At 41.2% G+C, this 23,173-nt stretch overlaps 2 protein-coding genes and 1 pseudogene across 2 annotated transcripts; all 3 read right to left on the reverse strand.

The window, feature by feature from the left end:
• Positions 1 to 6,175: 6,175 nt before the first annotated feature.
• On the reverse strand, positions 6,176 to 7,102 carry LOC101977036 (olfactory receptor 7A17). Its single transcript, XM_005336332.2, has one exon. The coding sequence runs from the start codon at positions 7,100 to 7,102 to the stop codon at positions 6,176 to 6,178; it is 927 nt and encodes a 308-aa protein (XP_005336389.2).
• A 6,352-nt stretch (positions 7,103 to 13,454) lies between these two features.
• Positions 13,455 to 14,402, reverse strand: LOC144368028 (olfactory receptor 7A17-like). The gene has a single exon (XM_078026161.1). The coding sequence runs from the start codon at positions 14,400 to 14,402 to the stop codon at positions 13,455 to 13,457; it is 948 nt and encodes a 315-aa protein (XP_077882287.1).
• A 6,433-nt stretch (positions 14,403 to 20,835) lies between these two features.
• Positions 20,836 to 21,764, reverse strand: LOC144369648 (olfactory receptor 7C1-like; annotated as a pseudogene).
• Positions 21,765 to 23,173: the final 1,409 nt, after the last annotated feature.

Raw genomic sequence — 23,173 nt, forward strand, 5'->3', positions numbered from 1 at the left:
TTAGTGTGGTAAGAGATAGTGCTTTTGCAAGAGTTGACAGTTAGGCTACAAGCTCCTGGTCCCGGTAGGTGGATTACTACTCTTCTTCTTCTCCTTCTCCTTCCTCCTCCTCCTCCTCCTCCTCCTCCTCCTCCTCCTCCTCCTCCTCCTCCTCCTTCTCTTCTTCTCTTCTTCTTCTTCTTCTTCTTCTTCTTCTTCTTCTTCTTCTTCTTCTCCTCCTCCTCCTCCTCCTCCTCCTCCTTCTCCTTCTCTTTCTCCTCCTCCTCCTCCTCCTCCTCCTCCTCTTCCTTCTCCTTCTCCTTCTCTTTCTCCTCCTCCTCCTCCTCCTTCTCCTTCTTCTCCTTCTCTTTCTCCTCCTCCTCCTCCTCCTCCTTCTTCTCTTTTTCTCCTCCTCCTCTTCTTCTTCTTCTTCTTCTTCTTCTTCTTCTTCTTCTTCTTCTTCTTCTTCTTCTTCTTCTTCTTCTTCTTCTTCTTCTTCTTCTTCTCCTTCTTCTTCTCCTCCTTCTTCTTCTCCTCCTTCTTCTCCTCCTTCTTCTTCTCCTCCTTCTTCTTCTCCTCCTTCTCTTCCTTCTCCTCCTTCTCCTTCTTCCTCTTCCTCTTCCTCTTCTTTTAAGCACAGAAAAATCATGATAATGGCCTCTAACAGAACATTTTCAAGAACACATTCACTGTGGAATGATTGCATCCAGCTAATCATCCTGCGCATCACTTCCTGTGGTTATTATTTCTGTGGTGAGACACTCAATATCCACTCACCACTGTTAAAGATTCTGTTGCTAACTATGGTCACCAGATTGTCGGTCTCCTGAACTCTTCCTCCTGTCTAGCTGAACCTCAGATCCTTTGACCAACATCTCTCCCCACAACCCCACAAACCACATCAGTCCCTGGTGACCACCATTTCACTTTTTTTATATCCATGAAATTAACGTTTTAGATTCCACATGTGAGTGAGATCATGCAGCATTTGTCTTCCTGTCTCACTTTCACTTCTCTGGGGACTTCCATTTTCATCTGTGTTGTCACAGCTGACAGAATTTCATCCATTTTTATGGTTGAACCATACTCCCCTGAGTATACATAAGGTGTTAAATTCATCCATCCATGTATCCAGACATAGGTGGATTCCATATCTGCTTATCTGAATAAGGCTAAGTGAATATGGAAGTGCAGAAGTCTCTGAGGCTAACTTCATTTCCTTTGGATGAACATATCCAATGATGCGATTGCTGCGCCATCTGGTTTTCCCATTATTGAGCACTAAAGCTGTTGTCCAGCATCAGAGTCAAGTGCAGGCATTCCAAGGCCTTCTCCACCACGAAGGCCTTCATCATCTCAATTTAGGTGGTCAGGTGCTGGACTCTGTAGCTCAGCTTCTGCCTAAATAAGTTGACATTTGCCTCTTGAAGGCTTACCTTGTGACAGGAAATTAAACTTGTTGTCCTTGGCTCCTTATCTACAACCTTGGTAGACTCCCCTTTCTTCATGGAGTATCTGTGTGAACTAATTTGTAGGATAAAGATCACATGAAATGACCTGTGGAGAGTAGATGTCCCACAGATAGCAGCCATTGTGACCATTACCTTGCTCCTCATTGGCTCAGGTCACTGTGACATCACAAGCGTTTCCTGGCACAGGAAGTGAGTCCAGCATTGAGTGGCTCCTAGGAGACAAGGAGAGGTGGCGCAGAGACATCCTCCCAGGACCCAGGCAGGCAGCTCAGAGCCTTGGTCCACCACCCTGTGCTGTGTTGGGCGTCATCTCTAACTCACTTGGGATTGGTCCAAATAGCCACAGTAAAGGTTTTCAGATTCTTTAAGTTTGTTTTACTATGTTCTCCTCTTGGGAAGATCTAAAAAAAAACCTGATATTTCTTGGTGAATCAAATTATTTGCCCCTTATTTCTCATCCTGGTAAATCTATAGAAGATAATTCATAAACGTTTTTTGATGCCACCAGAAATAGAAATGCTGACCTCTCTGATTCTGCCCCACAGAGAACTTGTTTTATATTTTACAGTTAGTCATCACTCCCACATATTCTGCAGGACAACTGGCCAACTCTACCCAGGACTTTGGGTCTTGGCCTTGCCTGATATGAGTGCATGTCCCTCCTGTGTGACTTTGGACATGGACAAGTGAGTGGTTAATTTTGGGGGTCTACTTGAGTAGATTGAAGGATGCCAGGGGAATTGGTAAATCTTTAGTTTTCTGTGTCTCTTGAAGAGTGTTTCCAGAGAAGATTGGTACTGGACAGAGTGATGACTCTCCCTCCCCAGGAGCAACTCCATCCAGAAGTCTGGCCCTGCCCTGAAGAGGAAGACAGAACAAGGGGAAGCTCCCTGCTGGTTCTTCCCTCTGGAGCAGGCGTGTTCTCTCCTGCTGCTGCTGCTGGACATCTGACCCCAGTTCCTAGAGCCTCTGGCACTGGCCCCAGCAGCCCTCTGGGTCCTGGCGTCTCTCCTCCTGGTCTGGCTGCTGCACCATGTCCTCCCTGGTTCTGAGACCTCTGGCTTCTTGGACTGAGTCACACGATTGGCTTCTCTGACTTTCCAGCAGCAGCAGCCAATGTGGAAACACTCAGGCTCTGTGTTCACGGGAGTCCATCGCATATCTGAACCTGTGTTTCCATCTGTCACCTGTCCACTTCCTCTAGAGAAGCCTAATGCCAAAGTGACCTGCATCAGGTCATAGTATGTGGGCAGACGTGACCTGATCTATGGGAAGAAGCTGTAAGAGGCTTAGGGGATTCCGCCACGTCCTCCTCTTCCTCTGTGTTGGAAGGGTGGGCTCCTCTCACGCGGGGGCCTTTTCCTCAGCCACCCTCCCAGAATGATGACGCACCTGGGGCAAACACAGCTGGGTCGGAGCCACACACCTTGAGGTCAGCAGTGAAGAGACCCAGGTGTTGTCCACAGGAAAACACTCTGACTTGGAGTGTGGTTTCTTTTCTGCAGGTGACAACAACATACTGGCCAGGTGATCTTCGGTGCCTCCAAATCCACCCCAGCTGTAGCATGTGTCAGAAGGTCCTTTCTGCTCCTGGCTGACTGACCTGAGTACACAGCGTTGTGTTTATGCAGTTGTCTGTTGAGGGACACCTTTTTCTCACCATTTTGCTACTGTGACTAATGTTGCTATGGACCTTGGTGTCCAAGCATCTTTTGAGACTCTGTTTTCCCTTCTTTTGTATATATACACACAAGTTGGAATTGCTAAGTGATATGAAGGTTCTATGTCCAACTCTCTGCAGAACTGCCAAATAGTTTTCTGCAGCAGGTGCGACATTTACATTCCCAGAAGTAATGGATGAGGATTCCAAATTCTTATCTTCATTAACTATTGCTATTTTCCTTTTAGCAATTTTGTTACTTTTTAATTTTTATCGAATCATAATCACACATACATGTAAGGTGTACAATGTGATACTTTTATAAAGGTGTACATTGTGCAATGATTGATTCAGTTAATTAGCATTTCCATGTTCTTAAACACATATCATTTCCTCATGATAAGATCAAAATACTTTTTTCTAGCTTTTTAAAAATACATGTTATAGGGGCTTGGTTTGTAGCTCAGTGGCAAAATACTTATGTAGCATGTTTGAGGCACTGGATTTGATCCTCAGCAGCACCACATAAAAAATTTTTCAAAGTATTAAAAAATACATGTTATATATTATTAATTTTTGTCCCCCCTAGTAAACAGTAGAACAACAGAATTATTCCTCCTATCTGACTATTGAAAGTGGTGCAGGACTAATAACATACAAACCTGGGATGAGAAGTGGATTTATTTTTCAGAAGTCTGACGGACTGTTCTTCACAGAGAACAGCAGCAACTCCCCCTTGAATGTGCTAGAATCATGGTCGCAGGTTAGGGACGGGTTTAGTCAGAACTGACATATGATCTTGTGGAAGCCCAGTTCTCCTATCTCTCAGAGGGGGAACAGGGAAAGTGTTCTCAAGGAGAGAACAGAGAAACCAGTACATCCCATCTCAGGTGCCGGTAAGTTGTCTTCTATCTCTCAATGAGAGAACAGAGAGAGACCAGTCCATCGCCAGACAGGTAGGTTTTATCTCAGGCTAGTTTCTATTTTTTGAGAATAAGAACAGTATTCATAAAGTGAGAGTGGGGGGAAGCAAGATGGCTGCAATTATGCCACAGCTCTCATTATATCCATTGACCAACTTCTTCCCATTGCTCCTCTTGAATTTCCGGTCAGACCTTGGTTCTAATTTCATCTTCTATGAGATCAGCTTTTCTTAGATTCCAACTATAAGTGAATGGTGCTGATTAGCATTTCTGTGTTCTTTGAAGAGGTGTGGTTTTGATTTGCATCAAGTTCAAATTTTGGTCTCCGTAAGTGAAGTTTTACTGGGAGATGGTCACACCATCTTCGTTTGTGTGTGTGTGTGTGTGTGTGTGTGTGTGTGTGTGTTGTCTCTGGCTGCTGCCACCCTCATGGCAGAGCTGAGTCACTGTCAAGAGACAGACCATCTGGCCTCTAAATCCCCAGACATTTACTATCTGCCCCTTCACAGAAGTTTGCTGGCCACTCCATTCAAGCAAGTAGGCAAGGTGAGAACCTTATTTGTAAATGCCGGTATATGTGAGTGAACTTTCTTCAGTAAGAGCTTCTTGGTGAATAGAGGATATGAAAGAGAGGCACTGGATTTGATCCTCAGCAGCACCACATAAACTTGGATACCCCTACAGGTATCCAAGTTCTCATCCCTGCAACCGGTGACTATGTTACCTTTATCATACAGTTGTGAATATTGTCTTTAAATATTATACCAATGCCAAAAAAAATGAAGTAGCAGATTATTATACTTCTACTCTGTCTTGTTTTCTTTCTTTATTGTAATAGTTAGGCATTGCTGCATAACAACCATTCCTAAATGCCAGTGGTTTAATGTAGTGTTGTTATACAAATGGGACCACGTGGAAAGAGTTATTTAGAGCTTGGTTTCATGAAGGAATATGCATGTTTTTGCAGGAGAACTTATGGCCTACTATCACAAAATTGGGTAAGAATCCAGGCATTTTTGCAAGTTACACTGAGCTCATGATAGTTGTAGAAGCAATACTTGAGCCAAAATGGCATATATAAATGGATGATAATGATATTGCTCATTCACGACCTCTCATGGTTATGGCAAAATTCAGAAAAGGGTGGATAGTTCACTTGGAACAACAGAAAGATTCATTTTTTCTAGGCAGCACTAGAAATTTTCAAGTGGAAATGGAAAGATAAGTCAGTAATAAACCACAAGAACTGTCCACCAATCTTCATTGAGCAAACCCCCTTACACAGGGAGAGCAGTCTTCCACACTTCAGTGATTCCATTTGCAATATGAAAAGCCATATTTTGCGTAGCGATACAATATGCAATGTGCAATGTACAAGTCTATCTCATCGTGTTTACAGCTCTCTCTGATTCTGAGACCAAAGAAATCAACCTATTATTTCTTGTTTATTTTCTGTCGCAGCCTTCTCTTGCAGATGGAGATTAAATAATTTGCTTCCCCTGTGACAGTGGAAGATATTGCAGACACCAAGCTCTATAACTGAACACTGATGAAGAGAAGAAAAGCTTCTGCTCAGTCACAAAACAATGAATTCAAAACTCACATTCTTAAATAAAGAAGACACGGACAGTAGGTACAAAGCAATGATGAACTGCAAGAGAAAACTGTGATCCCAGCCTCTCCTCCTGGATAAAACTATGCAAATGACCTTCATTGTCAAGTGTGACATTTTTCCATCAAAAGAGTACACACAACACACGGCAATGTTTTTAGTACAAACTAATCACAAATAATTTTGTGTAATCTGTATCCTGAGAAGAAATTATTCTTCAGAAATTCATCTTGTCCCCTATGAAATAAATGGGAATTTCCACCCTTTCCAATCCATGAATTGAAAACAATTTTGAGGAAGTGTGTCACGGATAAAGGGGAATGCTCTGTGGATGTCAGAGCAGAAAGCTCATGAGATGACTTACATATTTTTCTTGGAGAAGTTAAAAATCAAAGAAATGGAAACTCCATAAAACAAAGAAGAGGCAGTTCTAGTTCCACAATCTCAATAAAATATTGTAATTTCTTGCTCTGAGGCTTCAAGCCTTGCAATCAGCAGTAGTTTTGAAGGTCCAGGATAATGGGAGCTTTTATAGTTTCTCAAAGAGTGTTTTCAGAGCGCTCTTGATGTCCTTATTCCTCAGACTGTAGATGAAGGGGTTCAGCATGGGGGTGACCACAGTGTACATCACTGAGGCTGTGGCACTTGAGGGTGAGTTTTGGGTCACAGCAGAACTAAGATACACCCCCAGGAGTGTGCAATAGAATAAGGAGACCACAGAGAGGTGAGACGCACAGGTGGAGAAGGCTTTGTACTTGCCCTGAGCTGATGAGATTGCACGGATGGAGGACACTATTCTGGAGTAAGAGTAAAGGATACCACTGAGGGGGCCACCAGCCAGAAACACAGCTGTAATATACACCACCAGGTCATTAAGGGAAGTGTCAGAACAGGCAAGGTGGACCACCTGATTAGGTTCACAGAAAAAGTGTTGGATTTCCAAGTCTGTGCAGAAAGACAATCGCAACACCATTAAGCTGTGCAATAAAGAATTGAGGGCACTTGTGACCCAGGACGCCAGCACCAGAAATCCACAGAGCCTGGGGTTCATAATGAGTGTGTAGTGCAGGGGGTGACAGATGGCCACATACCTGTCATAGGCCATCACGGCCAGGAGGAAGTTGTCCAACCCTGCAAACAACGCAAAAAAATATATCTGTATGATGCAGCCTACATAGGTTATGACTTTACTTTGCATCTGAATGTTCACCAACATCTTTGGGACAGTAGTAGAAGTGAAGCTGATGTCCACAAAGGACAGGTTGGAGAGGAAGAAGTACATAGGTGTGTGCAGGTGGGAGGCTGAGATGACAGCCAGGATGATTAGCAGATTCCCCAGCACAGTGACCAGGTACAGGGAGAAGAAAAGTCCAAAGATGAGGAGCTGTAGTTCTGATTCCTCTGAAAATCCCAGAAGAAAAAATTCAGAAATTCGTGTGTCATTTTGTAGTCCCATGTGCTTTGATTGACACAAGGAAAGAGAAAAATAACATCATTAATTTTTCTTTTTTCTTTTTTTTCTTTTTTATTTTTTTTTTATTGTTGGTCTTTCAAAACATTACATCTTTCTTAATATATCATGTTTCACAATTTGATTCAGAATGGTTATGAACTTCCATTGTTACCCCGTATACAGATTGCTGAATCACATCAGCATCATTAATTTTTCTATCTGATTTTCTTTAAAGTGCCACCCGTTCCCTGCACATCTCAGATTAGGAATTCCTGTCCCTCTCCACCTTTTTTATCAATGTATCAGATACTCTACAGTTTTAATGAACTATTCTTTTATGAACCTGTGAGATATAAGTTAGGTCCATCCATGATCCAGGCACTGTCTAGGCAGTGAGCCTTTAAAATAAAAGTACCTACAATCCATTCATGCAGAAAAAATCATGTGTGAGGAAATGAATCAAAACCAGGAGCTAAAGGGGGGTTTTGAGAGTTTTCACTATAAAAGAATGATATATATTTGAGCAGATTTTAATTTCATACAATGTATAAAATTATTAAAACATCACATTGCATCCCATTAATACATAGAGTTTTAATGTATCAGTTAAAATATTAAAAAGACATGGTGAATTCCACACCTATTTATACATATAAAGTACCAATTTATAAAAATACAAGGTGAGTGCAGTGACACATGCCTATAATCCAAGTGGCTCTGGAGGCTGAGACAGGAGGATCACTAGTTCAAAGCCAACAAAAGCAAAGTGCTAAGCAACTCAGTGAGACCCCTTCTCTAAATAAAATACAAAAATAGGACTGGGGTGTGGCTCAGTGGCTGAGTGTACCTGAATTCAATCCCTGGTACACCCCCCCAAAAAAAAACCAATAAATACATGGGGGTAAGGCCAGTGGAGTCAAGCACAGTGAAACGGGGGGGGGGGATTATAAACTGAAGTGGAACAAATTATATCAATGAGTATGTGATTATGTCAAAATGAACCCCACTGTTATGTATGGCTGTAAGGCACTAACACAAACATTAAAAATAAAAAGCCTTAAAAATATAAATGCTTCTGTAATTATTACTTCTGTAATAAGTAATAATTGCTATAAAGAAAACATGTTCAGGTAAAAAGAAGGGTGAATGGAGGTGCTATTTTTTTAAGGGGCACAGGTAAGACATTTGAGTAGAGATCTCAGGGCAGAGAGCCAGATCTATGAGACTGTCCTCAGAGATGTGTGCCTGGCTGGAGGATTGAGCAGTGCAAAGACCTACTGAGGGTGCTGTTATTTCAAAATCAAGCCATGGTGGCAATCAGAACAAACAAGAGGAGATGGAGGAGGGACCAAGTTTGAGAACTGGGAGGAAGGAGGTGGCCTCCTGACATTGCTGAAGGTTGTGATTCTCAAGGTGCAGAGGGTCCTTTGTGCAAATTGTTCCTTATCTTCTGTTTGAAGCATCTGTACTGAAGGGTAGTTATATCTGAATAAATGCATGTATGCAGTAAGCACAATCTGATGAGTTCAAACACATGGAACCTTGGTGCCCCTCATGCAATCTACACCACAGACACACCCATCACCCACCCAGAGTGTCCTTTTGAGTTTCACTTTCTTCTTTTCTGTGGTAAGAACAATTAGCCTGAGATCTGTCCTCATAGCAGGACTTCAAATGTACAGAGTCATTTGTTACTGCCAGGCCCTGTGTTGCACAGCAGGTGGAAATGAATGATCTTATAAAAGCCTGACCAGATACCCTCTAAGATCAGCCCACACATTTTTTCCTGGTCTCCCTAACACCACACTGCCCATGCATCCATGAGATCAATAGCTTTATATATCATGTACTTGGAATCATGTGGTATTTTGATTTAAAAGGCATCCTGTGGATCCCTCCTGAAATCTCTCAGTTATTTAAGAATCAGATGCCTGTGTTATAACAGTCACAGTTTGGCCAGACAACAACTGTACAAGAAAAGAAAATTAGAGGCTTACATCCTTAATGAACACAGATGTAAAAATCCCCAACAAAATACGAGCAAAATGAACTCATCAACATGTAGAAAGATTATTCCCAGTTTGGAACAGATGAGCTCAAGAGCCCTGGCTCTGAGGTCTGCTCACTCTATATGAATCTCTATAAAAGTCCACACCCACCATGGCCCTCCGTCCTCCTCTTCCTGTGGTATACTCTTGTGGACGTTCTACCATAGATGCACTTATTCCCCTACACTCTTCCTTTGCCACTATAAGATGCACACGAGCATAGATCTTACCTGCTGTCCTCACTTATGCATTTTCACAAAGGAAAAAAAATTAGAATGCATAAAAAATAAAAGTAATGGTTTGTACAATAAAAAGAATGCCAGGTGAATAAATGACTGCAAAACATTTATTTAATGCAAAACTAACTGCATTAAGTAAAATGAAATTAAAGTTTAAAATAAATTCTCAAGGAAGAGACCTAAAGTAGCAATAATGTAATTCCATCAGCATGAGTCAACATTACATTGACAAACACCTGGAAATAAAATAATAATAATAGTTACTTCTTTAGGACCATTGGAAGAAATAGAATCTAAAGTTATAATCTCATCCTGTATAAACACAAATTTATTCAGATACGCTTGTGACACTAGACACAATTGCAAAAATAAAGAAATTATGTCATCTCTGTGATCAAAATACTCTCAGATCTTCTTTTAGGAGTCTTGCCATTATTGTGAGGTACATCCATTACATGTATTATCTCATTTATTCCTCACCTATAATAATATTTATGCCCACGATACATAAAAGGAAACTATAAATATAATGAAGCTTTTATGTGTGAAATGTAAGCTGTGAGAAAGATGTAAGTAAGCTTTTGTTGAATGCATAACATATGTTCCACCTGGTGGCAGAAGATGATTGTTGCTCGTCCAAATAGAACCAATCACACCAACCAGAAAGACAGTGATCAGGAAAAACATAGGCAAGAAAATTGCTAAAGACACAAGAAGCAATTAATAACTACTAATCATGCAGAGGAACTTTCTGTATTTAGAAAGCTAAAGAGGGAATGAGACTGCAATATGCTTAGCTGATAGATTTCCAAAGTTGATATACATTCATACGCTTTCCCCCAAATATTTGTATTCTTATGTAAAAGAAATGGCAAGCAGCAAACTTAGAGAAAAATCTCCAATTCTTTCATTGAAAGGATAATTTTTAAAAAACAGATGAAATTAATTTCCTTACAAACAAATATCTTGCATGAACAATTCAGAATTGCAGAGGAAGGAAAGGCCAACAAACTCAAACATATATTCAATTTAAGCAGTAAAATAATAATAAAAAAAAAGATACAAGGTAAAGTTCCTTCTGTTCTTTTGACCTATCAAGTAAAGCTTTTTTATGTGAATGTTAAGTATGAAGAGAAGATCCAGGAAATGCAAGTCTCCAGCTGCTGTTGTAAAGTAGTATTTGTAAGCAAAACACTAGTCAGATATTTGTAAAGGGTAAGAAAATAGGCTCAAATACACTCCTTGTTTAAAAAAAAATAAAGAAAAAACACCCTCTCTTCACTCTACATCCCCTAACCCTAATGCTAACTCCCTTTTCACGCTCCCTAATAGAAAATCTCCTTGATTGTAATCTGATTTTATGGGAATGCTTTCTGTCATTCATGAGTCTCACCCCTGCTCCCCATGTCATTGCCCACAGGCTCTATGCACCGCAGAGTCTAAAAGACACTTCTCTTGTTAACACTGTGAATGAGTTGAAATTAGCCCAGTAAGGAAACACAGAGTCCCTGAGCTCTGGGCTGAGCTGGCTTGGTTCTCAGGTGACCTCTGGTCCATATTGTCAGGTTCCATCCTTGCTGACCCTTTCCTGCGGTACCTGTGTCTCAGGATCGCCTGGACGGGGTGTCTAGTTCGCAGGATTCTGTGTGGAAGTCTGGATTCCTCCCTGGTTGATGATGATGGAGACTGAAGCTCTGTCCCCAGACAAGACAGCAGACGGACTAATGCCCTGGTCCCCTAAACAGACCTCAGACAACAAAAGAAGCCGCATTGTTCTATCCAGCGCCTCTCTGAGGGACAGCATCCCAGGCTCTACTTATAGCTCCCTGTCTCTTCTGAGGAAGTGCCGTTCCTCTTGTTAATTCCAACCCCTGAGTAGTACCTGATGTCCCTGTGGGATATTGGTCTGAGCAGAAAGAAAACATTTCCTGCTCATTCTCTGTTCCCAAGTGACCAGTTAGAAATGAGGCGAATCTGGTCTTTATTACTCCTTGTCCATGAATTTCCCTTCATGGACAACATGGGGAATTTGAGAAACACCAGAATTTTTTCCAGGGTCAATGCAAATCTGAATCACTCAGGGATTTGTGTGAATGCAGATTATGACCAGGGAGGTCAGGGTGGCAGGTCTCCCTGTCCATCTTTCCCTTCTTTTACAGGTTTGAAGAATATGACCAAATTATGCTATGTACACACATGAACATACCACAGCAGATTTCCCACCTTTATGTATTTGTACCAAGCACCAACTAAATTAAACAATAGAGTAATTTTAACTTTTAATTAGGGCAGCCACCCAATTTTTCAGTTATCTACCGTCATGATTTCTTCTTAATTGTTTAATCCATTGAATCTTACATCTTTAAATTTATATCTTTGGAAGTAATGTTATCTGTGCTTCTTTGGAAATGTTACCCTGAAAGTTTATTTACAAATATTTGTTCTGAGGAAATATAAATGAATTCAGAATCAAAGATCTCCTTCCATTTTATTTGATTCTCTCTCCTTTCAGTCCTACCCAAGTTACTGAATTTTTCTACTCATGCCCAATAGGGTTTTCTTGAAATCCAGTACTATAACTTACCTTTGTTTGCCACTGCAATGTCTAGCACAGTTCTTTAAGAGGCTGTGTAAATCAGGACACTCTCTGAGGTCTGATGTTAAGTGGTTTCTAGAGAAGTGTTATAATAGCAGTAGCTGAAGCTCAAATAAAATAGAAAACTTCCTATATAAACTCCTACGTCAGTTATTCTCCCCAAAAGTGAAAAGCTCTGTAACCAGAGGTTGTAATCACAGAAATAAACTCCAAAGTAAGAATTCTTAAGAGTCCCTTAATGTTTTAATGTAAATTTCTTGGTATAGTCATGAAAATGAGCACCTTTTTGCATTTATAAGTTAACTGTATTTATCATTCTAAATCACAGGTTCATATATTTCAACCATTTTTTTAAAGTTTTTTTTTCTATAAATTCTAGTTTGTTTCAAATAATTTGTTCATGTCTAATTTGCTATTTTGGATTTAACTTAATTATAAAAATGGTTACTAAAATGTTGATTTCTGTAATATGCAATATATTATACATTTCCCCTAGATTTTCATTTTTTTTGTCTTAACAATATTTATGTGGTGTGGTGTGACAAGCTGATGTGTGTGTTTAGGGCTCATAATGACCAAAGCTAGGACAGGTGGGGTCTTGCTTTCAGTGCATTATCTTCACAATGACTTTTCTACAGTTTCTTCCGTATTTAAGGCATTTGTTTGCTTTGGCTTCATCAGATAATCCAGGGTAATGTCCCTATGTGGAGTTAGTCGGTTAGAAACTTTCCATGTGGACTTCACTTGGAGATATGTATTAGCTAATATCTCTCTCTCTCTCTCTCTCTCTCTCTCTCTCTCTCTCTCTCTCTCTCTCTCTCTCTCTCCAGTGTTAAAGTCCACATCATCAGGAAGGGCAGTTGAGATGGTGATGTCTGCAGGCAGGCAATCCACAAGGGCAAAACTGTGGTCTTGGGATTTCTTCTAGAGGGCTGGGGTCATAGCCCAGGGGTAGGGCGCTGGCCTAGCATGCATGAGGCAGTGTTTTGATTCTCAGCACCGCGTATAAATAACAAAATAAAGGTCCATTGAGAACTACACAATATTTTTTTAAATTACACAAGAGGCCTTGGTTATCAAGTGCGATTTCCTTATGGAAGGAGTACAATGATACATTATGGCTTCTAATGACAACAAGAAAAAAATAACTTGTGATTTATGTCAATTGAGGAGAAATTATTCTCCAGACATCCATGTTGACTCCTGAGATAAATGGGAATTACCATATTTCCAATCCAGTTTTGAAGATAACTTTGAGGAAATACAGAAATGATAGAGGAGATGTCAGAGAGGTTTAGATGCCAGAGACAGCACAAAGCTTAGCAAGGGGAATTAAATAACTTGTAGAGAAGTTGAAATCAAGGAAACAAGAACTCTAGAAAATAAATAGAAAGACCAACTTCTACAAAGTTGGATCAAAATCATTTAATTTCTGGCTTTGAGCTTTCAAGTCCTACAATCAACAGGAACTTTTAAGATGCAAGAGTTTTTAGAGTTTCTCTCTCAAAGAGTGTTTTCAGAGCGCTCTTGATGTCTTTATTCCTCAGACTGTAGATGAAGGGGTTCAGCATGGGGGTGACCACACTGTACATCACAGAGGCTGTTGCACTAGAGTGTGCATTCTGAGTCACAGCAGAACTGAGGTAAACTCCTAGGAGTGTGCAAAAAAATAAGGAGACCACAGAGAGGTGAGATGTACAGGTGGAGAAGGTTTTGTACCTGCCTTGAGCTGATGAGATTGCACGGATGGAGGACACTATCTTAGCATAAGAGGAAAGGATACCAGCAAGAGATCCACCACCCAGCACCCCAGCTACAAAATAGAGCATCATATTATTTAAGAAAGTGTCAGAACAGGCAAGGTGAACCAACTGATTAGGTTCACAGAAAAAGTGGGGGATTTCCATGTCTGTGCAGAAGGACAGTCGCAACACCATTAAGCTCTGTAGTAAAGAATTCAGGGCACTTGTGACCCAGGATGCCAGAATCAGCAACACACAGAACTGGGGCTTCATGATGATCATGTAGTGCAGGGGGTGACAGATGGCCACATACCGGTCATAGGCCATCACAGTCAAAAGGAAGACGTCCAACCCTACAAGTAATGTGAAAAAATAAATTTGTATGATGCAGCCTTCATACGTTATGGCCTTTCTCTGTGTCTGGATGTTCACCAGCATCTTGGGGATGGTGGTGGAGGTGAAGCAGATGTCCACAAAGGACAGGTTGGAGAGGAAGAAGTACATGGGTGTGTGCAGGTGGGAGTCTGAGATGGTGGCCAGGATGATGAGCAGGTTTCCCAGCACAGTGACCAGGTACATGGACAGGAAAAGGCCAAAGATGAGGGGCTGCAGTTCTGGTTCCTCTGAAAATCCCAGAAGAAGGAATTCCAAAATCTGTGTGTCGTTTTGTGGTTCCATGTGCTATAGGTGAACACTAGAAAGAGAAAAATACAACTATTTTTTGTATCAGAACTTTTTAGAACATCTTCTGTGCCATCTCTGATTAGGAGTTCCTGTTCCTCTCTGCCTTGTCCTCAATATATTGCATATTCTACAGTTTTCAGGAGCAATTCTTTCATGCTTCTGAGGAATGTAAACTGCGTTAAAATGATGTTCCTGGAACTGTCTAGGCAGTGATACCTTCAATATAAAATCACTTACAATCCAATCCTGAAGAATAAATATTAATAGGTTAATTAGTTCAAATAACAGAGCTAGAATGAGATTTTTATAATGTTTACACCATAATGAAAGGGTACATGTTTAGAGAAAGAGACTTTTAAACATTATAGAATGTATCCATACATTGAAACAGCTCATGGCATCTCATAAACATGTATGAGTTAAAAACAAAAGAAGCAATGATTGTTCAACATATACAGTGCAACTTCCTTGGATCAAACATGACAGGTGATAGGGAGAGGAGGTGGAAGGGTTACTTTTTACAGGGGTGCAGGAAAGACAGGTAAGAAGTTGGCACTTGAAGAGACTTCAAGGAGGAGGGGACCCATGTGTTTGTTTGCAGAAACCTGTGCTTGCCTGCAGGAGCCCAGCTGGAGGTGTGAACAGAGCCTCAGCCCTGAGGATGGGGCTCGCTGCATACACCCCAGTTCCAAAGGGAGCCATAGAGGCACCCAGGATAGCAAGAGGGAGGTGGAGAGATTGTGTCTGAATGTCGAGGGAGGAGCTGGCCTCCTGGCTGCTTCTGCAGTTTCTCACTAAGTTTCTCACCAAGCAGAGGGTCTTTGGACCAAACTTTGTCTCTTTTGCTTTGTTTTAAGCAGCTTTGTTGAGGTGCAGATGATATATGAAAAACTGCACGTGTGCAGTGTGCATGGTTGGATGTGTTTAGATATATGCAAACCCTAGTGACCTCATCACACATCCCATGTTTTAGACACAACTACTGATTCCCAGAGTGTCCTTGTGTCGATTCTGGTTTTTATTTCGTTTTTCCTGGGCTAAGAGCATTTAACATAAGACTTACCCTAACAGTAATTTCATACATGCACAATATCATACAGTTAGTCTTTGACAGTAAGTCACAGAGCAAGCATCTAGAAACCCATCATCATATATAAGTCTAAATTTATAACCATTAATATAACTCATGTGTCCGTCCTCCACTACCCCATCACCACCATCGAATTCTGGCATCCAAGAGTTTGACTATTTTAGTTATTTAAGTGCAATTTTGCAATATTTTGATTTTCTTTTAAAGTTTATTCAAAGCCAACTGTTCTTTTGTTGGTGCTGGGGATTGAACCCAGGGCCTTGTGCATGTGAGGTAAGCACTCTACCAACTGAGCCATAACCTCAGCCCCCATTATTTTGATTTCAAAAGCATCTGGTTAATCCAACTGAATCCCTCCTGAGTTCTCTCTGTGGGTTAGGATCAGTTGTCTGTACTGTGAGAGTCACAATTTGGACAGAGAAGGGCTCTGTAAGAAAAGATCCTTCCAGGTCAATATTCCTGATAAACATAGATGCCAAAATGCTCCTCAAATTCATTGTAATACCAAATTCAATAGCAGTTAGAAGCATGATTCTCTCCCCCTGCTTCCTTCCTTTACTAAACTTTGTGAGATGTATTTTTAGTTTTTTAATGTGTCTTGTGTTGAATTCACTGGTATATTCATGTACGTACCTAGGAAAGTTTGGGAGAGGGAGGAGGGAAGTGCTCGGAACTGAATTAGAGCAAATTAAATTCCTTGCTTTGGTGCTTATGTCAAAATGTATCCCACTGTTGTATGTAACAGAAATGAATCAATAAGAAATAAAAATAGAAATATTATTCCTACTTTTGAACATAAGAATTCAAGTGCAGCTGCTCTGAGGACTGCTTACTCTGTAGCAATCTATAGAATCCTGCATCTGTCACAACAACCTATCCTCTTCCACATAGGATTTATCCCCAAGGGTGTTATAACATAGGTGCATTTATTTCATTGTTGTCTGCAGCATTTGGCAGTAAAATGTAAAATCCAATCGAGCAGAGATCTTACCTGCTTTGTTCACATTTTTGTGTTTTCATGAAGGTGGGCATTTATATAAAAAAATATGTAAGAATTTAAGAGTTTGTACAATAAACAGAAGGATCAGGCTAGTAAAATGCACTTAAAACAACTGCATGAAATAAAATTCAGCAATAACCTAAAATAAATTCTCATCAAAACGATTAAAATAGCCATCTTTTGACCACATCAACCTGGATCTCTAAGTCAAGATTTAATTGGCAAAGATGTAGAAATAAGATAATAAAATAGATCTTTTAGGAGCAAGGAAGAAACAATATCTAAGGTTATCATTTCATCTTACATATAAATGATGTGAAATGTGCTTGTGACACAGAACACAGTGGCAATAGGAAAGAAATTAATCACAGTGATTGAAATATCACCATTGCTCCCTCCCTTCATGAGTTCTTACCCTCTGGGTGAGCTGGACTCATTTCATGCATGATCTTCCTTATTTCTCACAAGAACTTCAAGAAACCATTTTTTTTATGCTTTTTTTTGGAAAAAGGGAATCCCCCCAATACACTGATATTTGTATGTATAAAGGCATGCTTATTTTAAAAAGATGTAGGCAATCCTTAGTTAAGTGCAAAATAATATGTTCCACAAGACGTTAGGAGATGGTGGTTATTTATAAAAGACAAGCAGTCATAAAAGGCAAAACTTTCATATTAAGGAAAAGCTGATATGAAATCAGAAGGCAACAGGTATACACGGTACTTTACAGATATCAGGATGCAAAAGAACTCTCTGAACTTAAAGGTGACGGGATGACAAGGACTCAAGGTGACTGGCAGATTGGGTCACACAAGATTCATGAAGTCCCACATAACCTTTTTCCAAAACACGTCTTGTACCTGTACAAGAGAACCAGATGGCAAGCAGAAAATTCAGTGGGAAAAAGCTTCCAGTACTTCCTTTGAGATTTAAAAGATGAAAACAGACCCCGTGAAAACATAGAGCTTACATGAACAAATTGGAATCACGCAGAGAAGGAAAAAACTAACAAATTTCAAAATATATTCAGCATCAACAGTAGAGAAAGAATTTCACTTTGTAGCACTTAGTTGTCTCTTTACCTACCAAACAAAATTTGTTTTTCATGAGAAAAACATGCATGAGAGAAGGTATTCTGAAGTGTCTCATGAACTTTTACTACAAAGAAGTTTTTTTTTTTTATGCAGAGTATTATTCTGGTCTTTCGTAATGAAGAGAAAAACAGGCTTAAATAGACTTCATGATAAAACTACAGAGGAAAAGACCCTAGCTTCATGAATACGCCGCCATGCCTAGTACAGAATTTTATTACTCCTGAATGGTGAACCTCCTTGGATATTTCCCAATAATACCATGCACCACTTCCTCATTCAGACCCATCCAACTGCAGTTCCATTTCTGTCAGCAATGATCTACACACTGCCAAGTCTCAGAAATACATCCTTTAATTCACTTCCAATAAATTGCAGATGAGTTAGTCGGAGATGAAAGCACACAGTGACTTTCAGCTCTGGACTGGGCTGGCTCAGTTCTCAGGTGGCCTTGGCCTCCTTCTCTTCTTGCTGAACCTTTTTACAATACCTGCTGGGCTCTCAGACTCACCTGGATGTTGTCTCTGAAAAGCAGCCTCCCAGTAAAAGTCTGGATTCCTCCCTGGCTGGTTGATGACGGAGAGTGAAATCCTGTGCCCATGTGAGATGATATGAAGGAGGGAAGCATTGGAGCCTAGCCTGACTCAGGATTCAAAAGAAATGACCATGTCTTGTTCGATCCAAGGCTGTATCCTCTGATTGACATCAGAGTGGCTATTATACCTCCCTGCTGTGTCTGCTCATTAGGTACATTTCCTCTAGTTACCTCAGTCCCTGATCACTCGATGTCCCTATGGGACACTGGTCAGAGCAGAAAGGAACTTTTTCCTGCTCTTTTTAAGTCCCAAGACATCTGGTTAGAAATCGGGTGGATCCAGTCTCTGATGCTCCTTCTCCATGAAGTCTCCTGCCCTCTAGAAGTCTAGCCTCCCTAGAACTTTTGATGTATTAAGTCTGAGGTACCCGACTCTTAGTCTTTGGGAACCCAAAGTACTGGCTTGTAGAGGGAACACATCTATTATTATCTTCAGAAAATGGCTATTTCCCCTCCATCAAAAGAGAGGACTGCATTCATTTTGTAATAATACCATGGGAAGTTACCCTTTTGCTTCAAGAGGCTTTTTACAGAACATGTAAGGATGGTCATGCTTGGAACATAAGTTAAGAAACATCTGGGCTGGGGTTGTGGCTCAGCGGTAGAGCACTCACCTAGCACATGCAAGGTGCTAGGTTCGATCCTCAGTGCCACATAAGAATAAATAAATAAAATAAAGATATTGTGCCCAACTACAACTAAGAAAAAAATTTTAAAAAAACAAGAAATGTGAATTAATGAAACAATTAATGAAACACTTGATAATTATAAAGGGTATATATAGATGTAGTTACGGTGATTCCATTATTGAGCACCGAGGCTGTGGTCCAGCATCAGAGTGGAGTGCAGGCATTCTGAAGCCTTCTCCATCATGAAGGCCTCCACCCACCTCAGTTCTCATCTTAGGTGGTCAGATGTGGACTCAGTAGCTCATCTTCTGCCTAGACAAGTTGACACTTGCCCTTGTATACATCCTTTATGACAGGAAATCAAACTTATACACTTTGGCTCCTTATATACTTGGCAGATTCCTCCTTCTTCAGTTTCTGTGTGAACTAAGTTGTAGGTTAAATCTCACAGGAAATGACCTGCTCAGAGCAGATGCTCCACAGACAGCTGCCATGGTGACCACCACCTTGCTCCTCATTGGCTCAGGTCACTGTGACATCACAAGGGTTTCCTGGCACAGGAAGTGAGTCCAGAATTGAGCTGTTCATGGGAGACAGGGAGGGTGGTGGAGCCAGGACCCAGACAGGCAGCTCAGAGCCTGAGTCCACCTCCCTGTGCTGTGCTGGACTAATGGATGCTATCTCTGATCCACTCATGGTGGCTTTAAGTAGCCACAATCAGGATTTTAGACTCTTAATCTGTTTTAGTATGGTCAGCTCTTGAGAATATCTATGAAGATGATGTTTCTTGGTTCATCAAGTTATTCATTACGTTTTCATCTGATGGTGTGAATGACTGGGAGCTGTGGGTTACTCTTTCCTGCTCAGCTTTATGTCACATATCGCTAGCCTGGGAAAAGATGAACAACCAGAATGCAAAGTAGGATTTCTACTGAATGTCTATTACCTTCACATCATCTTAAAATCCAAACCTGGTAAGTTAGGGATGGTTGGGATGGCTTACTTTTGAGCTCTAATAATTTTCATGATCCAAATTGTGATCTACAGAAAGGAAAGGGAATTTTTGAAAAGAGACACATTGAACTTCATTAAGACTGTGTAAGATTGCTGGCACGGTGGCTTGAGCCAGTAATCCTGCTGGCACGGGAGGCTGAGGCAGGGTGATCTCAAGTTCAAAGCCAGCCCCTGCAACTTAGTGAGGCCCTAGCAACTTAGCTGTCGGAAGCTGTGTGTGAATCATGGGTCTGTTTGAGCCATCATCAGGCAGGGAGGCCTTTTCTGGGAGGACCTGGGAGAAATTCCCCAGTTTGAGAAAGGCTAGATCATGCTGGCATGCTGCCTTAGCTCACAGCCCCAGGTTCAAACACAGCCACGAAGAGACGGGCATATCCTGCCAAGCACCAAACTACCTGCTTTCCCCACTCTTATCCTGTTTTCCAAAAGAAGCTTTTCACTGAGTCCCTTTGGTATATATTGCTATAAATAAAGCATGCATGGGCTTTTCTCTTTGTTAGGATCAAATCCAACAGGTCTGTCCAACCCCGTCAATGCCCCCACTTTTGAATATATAGTTCTTGTCTGTTTTTTGGTATTACTTTTCCAGCTTTTATTTCCAGTTGGCCCACACTTGTGACAGATATCTACTCCTTCCCTACACAGAACATGGGCAGAATCTTGTTACAAAACAAAAAAATAAATAAAAAGGGCTGTGGATGTGGCACCCCTGGGTTTAATTCCTGGTAGACCCAATGAATACAGTGTAAAAGGAAGACATTGGTTAGAACCACAGATATACATCCAACAAAGAATTTAATTTTTCCTACAAATTGAAAAGAAATAAATACAAAATGGCAATGGATTAAAGACACCCTTTGTAAGAGAATCTTTATAAATTATCAATAAGCACAATAAGCAAAGCATCTATTTTAGTTGAGTCAGGGTGATTCGGTGTCCAAACTATGAAGCACCTGTTCCATCATCCTTGGTGATAATTGTCCAAGCACAGGGTCAGTATCACTGTCATCATGAGGTCAGCAGTCTGCACAGACATGTCCCCAGGGCCCTCTTCATGTCCCTGTTCCTCAGGCTGTATATGAAGGGGTTCACCATGGGGGTGACCAGGGTGTACAGGTGGAGGTCAACTCCCCTGTCCAGGAGGCGCATGTCCCTGAGGAGCTGAGATAGACCCCCAGGCAGGTCCCATAGAACAGGGAGACAACTGAGAGGTGAGAACCACAGGTGGAAAAGGCCTTGCACTTCCCTCCTGCTGAGGAGATCCGCAGGACAGAAGCCACAATTTTAGAATAGGGAAAAAATCCCATCAAGAGGGGAAAAACCATGATGCCTGTCACTATGTACAATATGACGCTACTGAAGAAGGTATGAGCAGGCGAGCTTGAGGACCTCAGGGAATTCACAGAAATAGTGTGGGATTCCCACGTCTGTGCAGAAGGAGAGCCTCAGTCCACTCACGCTCTCAGGAAGGGCTCCCAGCACACTGATGAGCCAGCTCAGGAGAAGAACTGGGCACAGAGCTTGGGGCTCCTGAGGCCCCTGTTGTGCAGGGGCCAGCAGATGGCCACGAAGCGGTCATAGGCCATCACAGTAAGAAGTTTGTTGTCCAGCAGTCCAAAAACGGTGAAGAAGTACATCTGGGTGATGCAGCCTGCATAGGTAATGGCCTTGCTCTGTGTCTGGATGTTCACCAGCATCTTGGGGATGGTGGTGGAGGTGAAGAAGATGTCCACAAAGGACAGGTTGGAGAGGAGGAAGTACATGGGTGTGTGAAGGTGGGGGTCTGAGATGGTGGCCAGGATGATGAGCAGGTTCCCAAAGATGGTCACCAGGTACAAGGACAGGAACAGCCCAGAGAGAACTGACTAAATCTCTGGCTCCTCAGAAAGTCCCTGGAGGAGAAATCCTGGAGTCCCCGTGTGGTTTTCTGGTTCCATGTAAAGCAAAGCTCCCCAGAGGAGAAGCAGCAGTTGGGGAAGTGAGGAGTCTGCAGCCATCTCCAGAATCTGGCTGCCTGCAGCTTGGATTCAGTGCTCTGAGGAGAGGAGGCATTGGCTTGTTGGTTCCTTCTCTAGTGATGGCCAAATTGTGGCTTCTTAATGCAACCAAATTCCCCTTTGTAGCCCCACTGTCTAGAAAACCAGACACAAAATCTAATTTGGTATCCAAAGATGAATGTTAACAGAAGGAAAAAAGGGGAAAAAAATATATATATGTATATATATATATATATATATATATATATATATATATATGTACAGTTAAAGCAGAAATCAATGAAATAGAGACTAGGAAAACAATAAAAAAGATCAACAAAACTAACTCGATTTTTTTCTCTGAACAAAATCACTTTCAACTAAAAAATCTAAAAGACCAAATTAAGCAAAATCAAATGAAAGTGGAAAAATGATAGCTGTCACCATAGCAACACAAAGATCAAAAAACTACCATAAAAATAAGCCAATATATGGGAACACTGAGAGAAAAATAAACTCTGGAAACAGAAAACATATCATGACTGAATCAGGAACAAATGGAAAATCCTAACATGCTGATAGGAGTGGAGAGAATGAATCAGCAGTAAGAAGTCTTCCACCAAGAAACTCGGGACCTGATGGCATCGCTGCTGAGTTCTCCCTGACATGTGAAGATCTAACAGCAAGCTTCTTAAACTTCCCTCCATAATTAAACAGATGGGAACTCTTCCACGCTCCTTCTATAAGGAGAACACTACCCTAATACCAACTCCAGGCAAGGACACAGAAAATTATAGGGAAGTGTCCCTGGTGAAGATCAATGCAAAACCCTCAACAAAATACCGACAAACCAAACCCAACAGCACATTAAAATGATGACACCCTTATCGAGTAGCATCTATCTGAAGAATAAAAGGTCACAGGCCAATCTTGGTGCATTACAGCAACAGAATGTAGGACAAAAACTATCTGATCATCTCAATAGGTATAGAAAGAGCTACTTGGTAAAATTCAACATCACATCACAGGAAAGCTCTCAACAAATTAGGTGTAGAAGGAATGGTCCTCAGCACAATAAAGGCTACCAGTGACACACCCACAGCTTACATCATACCGAAAAGCTTTCAACTTTTCCTCTAGGACCTAGAACAAGAGCAGCATGCCCACCGTCAGCAGTACTCATCACAGTACTGGAAGTTCCAGCCACAGCAAGTAGGTAAGAGAAAGAAAGAGGCCACCTAAATTTGGGAAAGAGGAAATCAAATTAATCATTTGCAAAAGACATGATTTTTAAATATATTTCTCATTGATACATAAGCATAAATGATTATGGGGCACAGGCCTTATTTGAAATGTGCATTCCCTATGCA

This window comes from Ictidomys tridecemlineatus, chromosome 2 (assembly GCF_052094955.1).
Source record: "Ictidomys tridecemlineatus isolate mIctTri1 chromosome 2, mIctTri1.hap1, whole genome shotgun sequence".
Classification (NCBI taxonomy): domain Eukaryota; kingdom Metazoa; phylum Chordata; class Mammalia; order Rodentia; family Sciuridae; genus Ictidomys; species Ictidomys tridecemlineatus.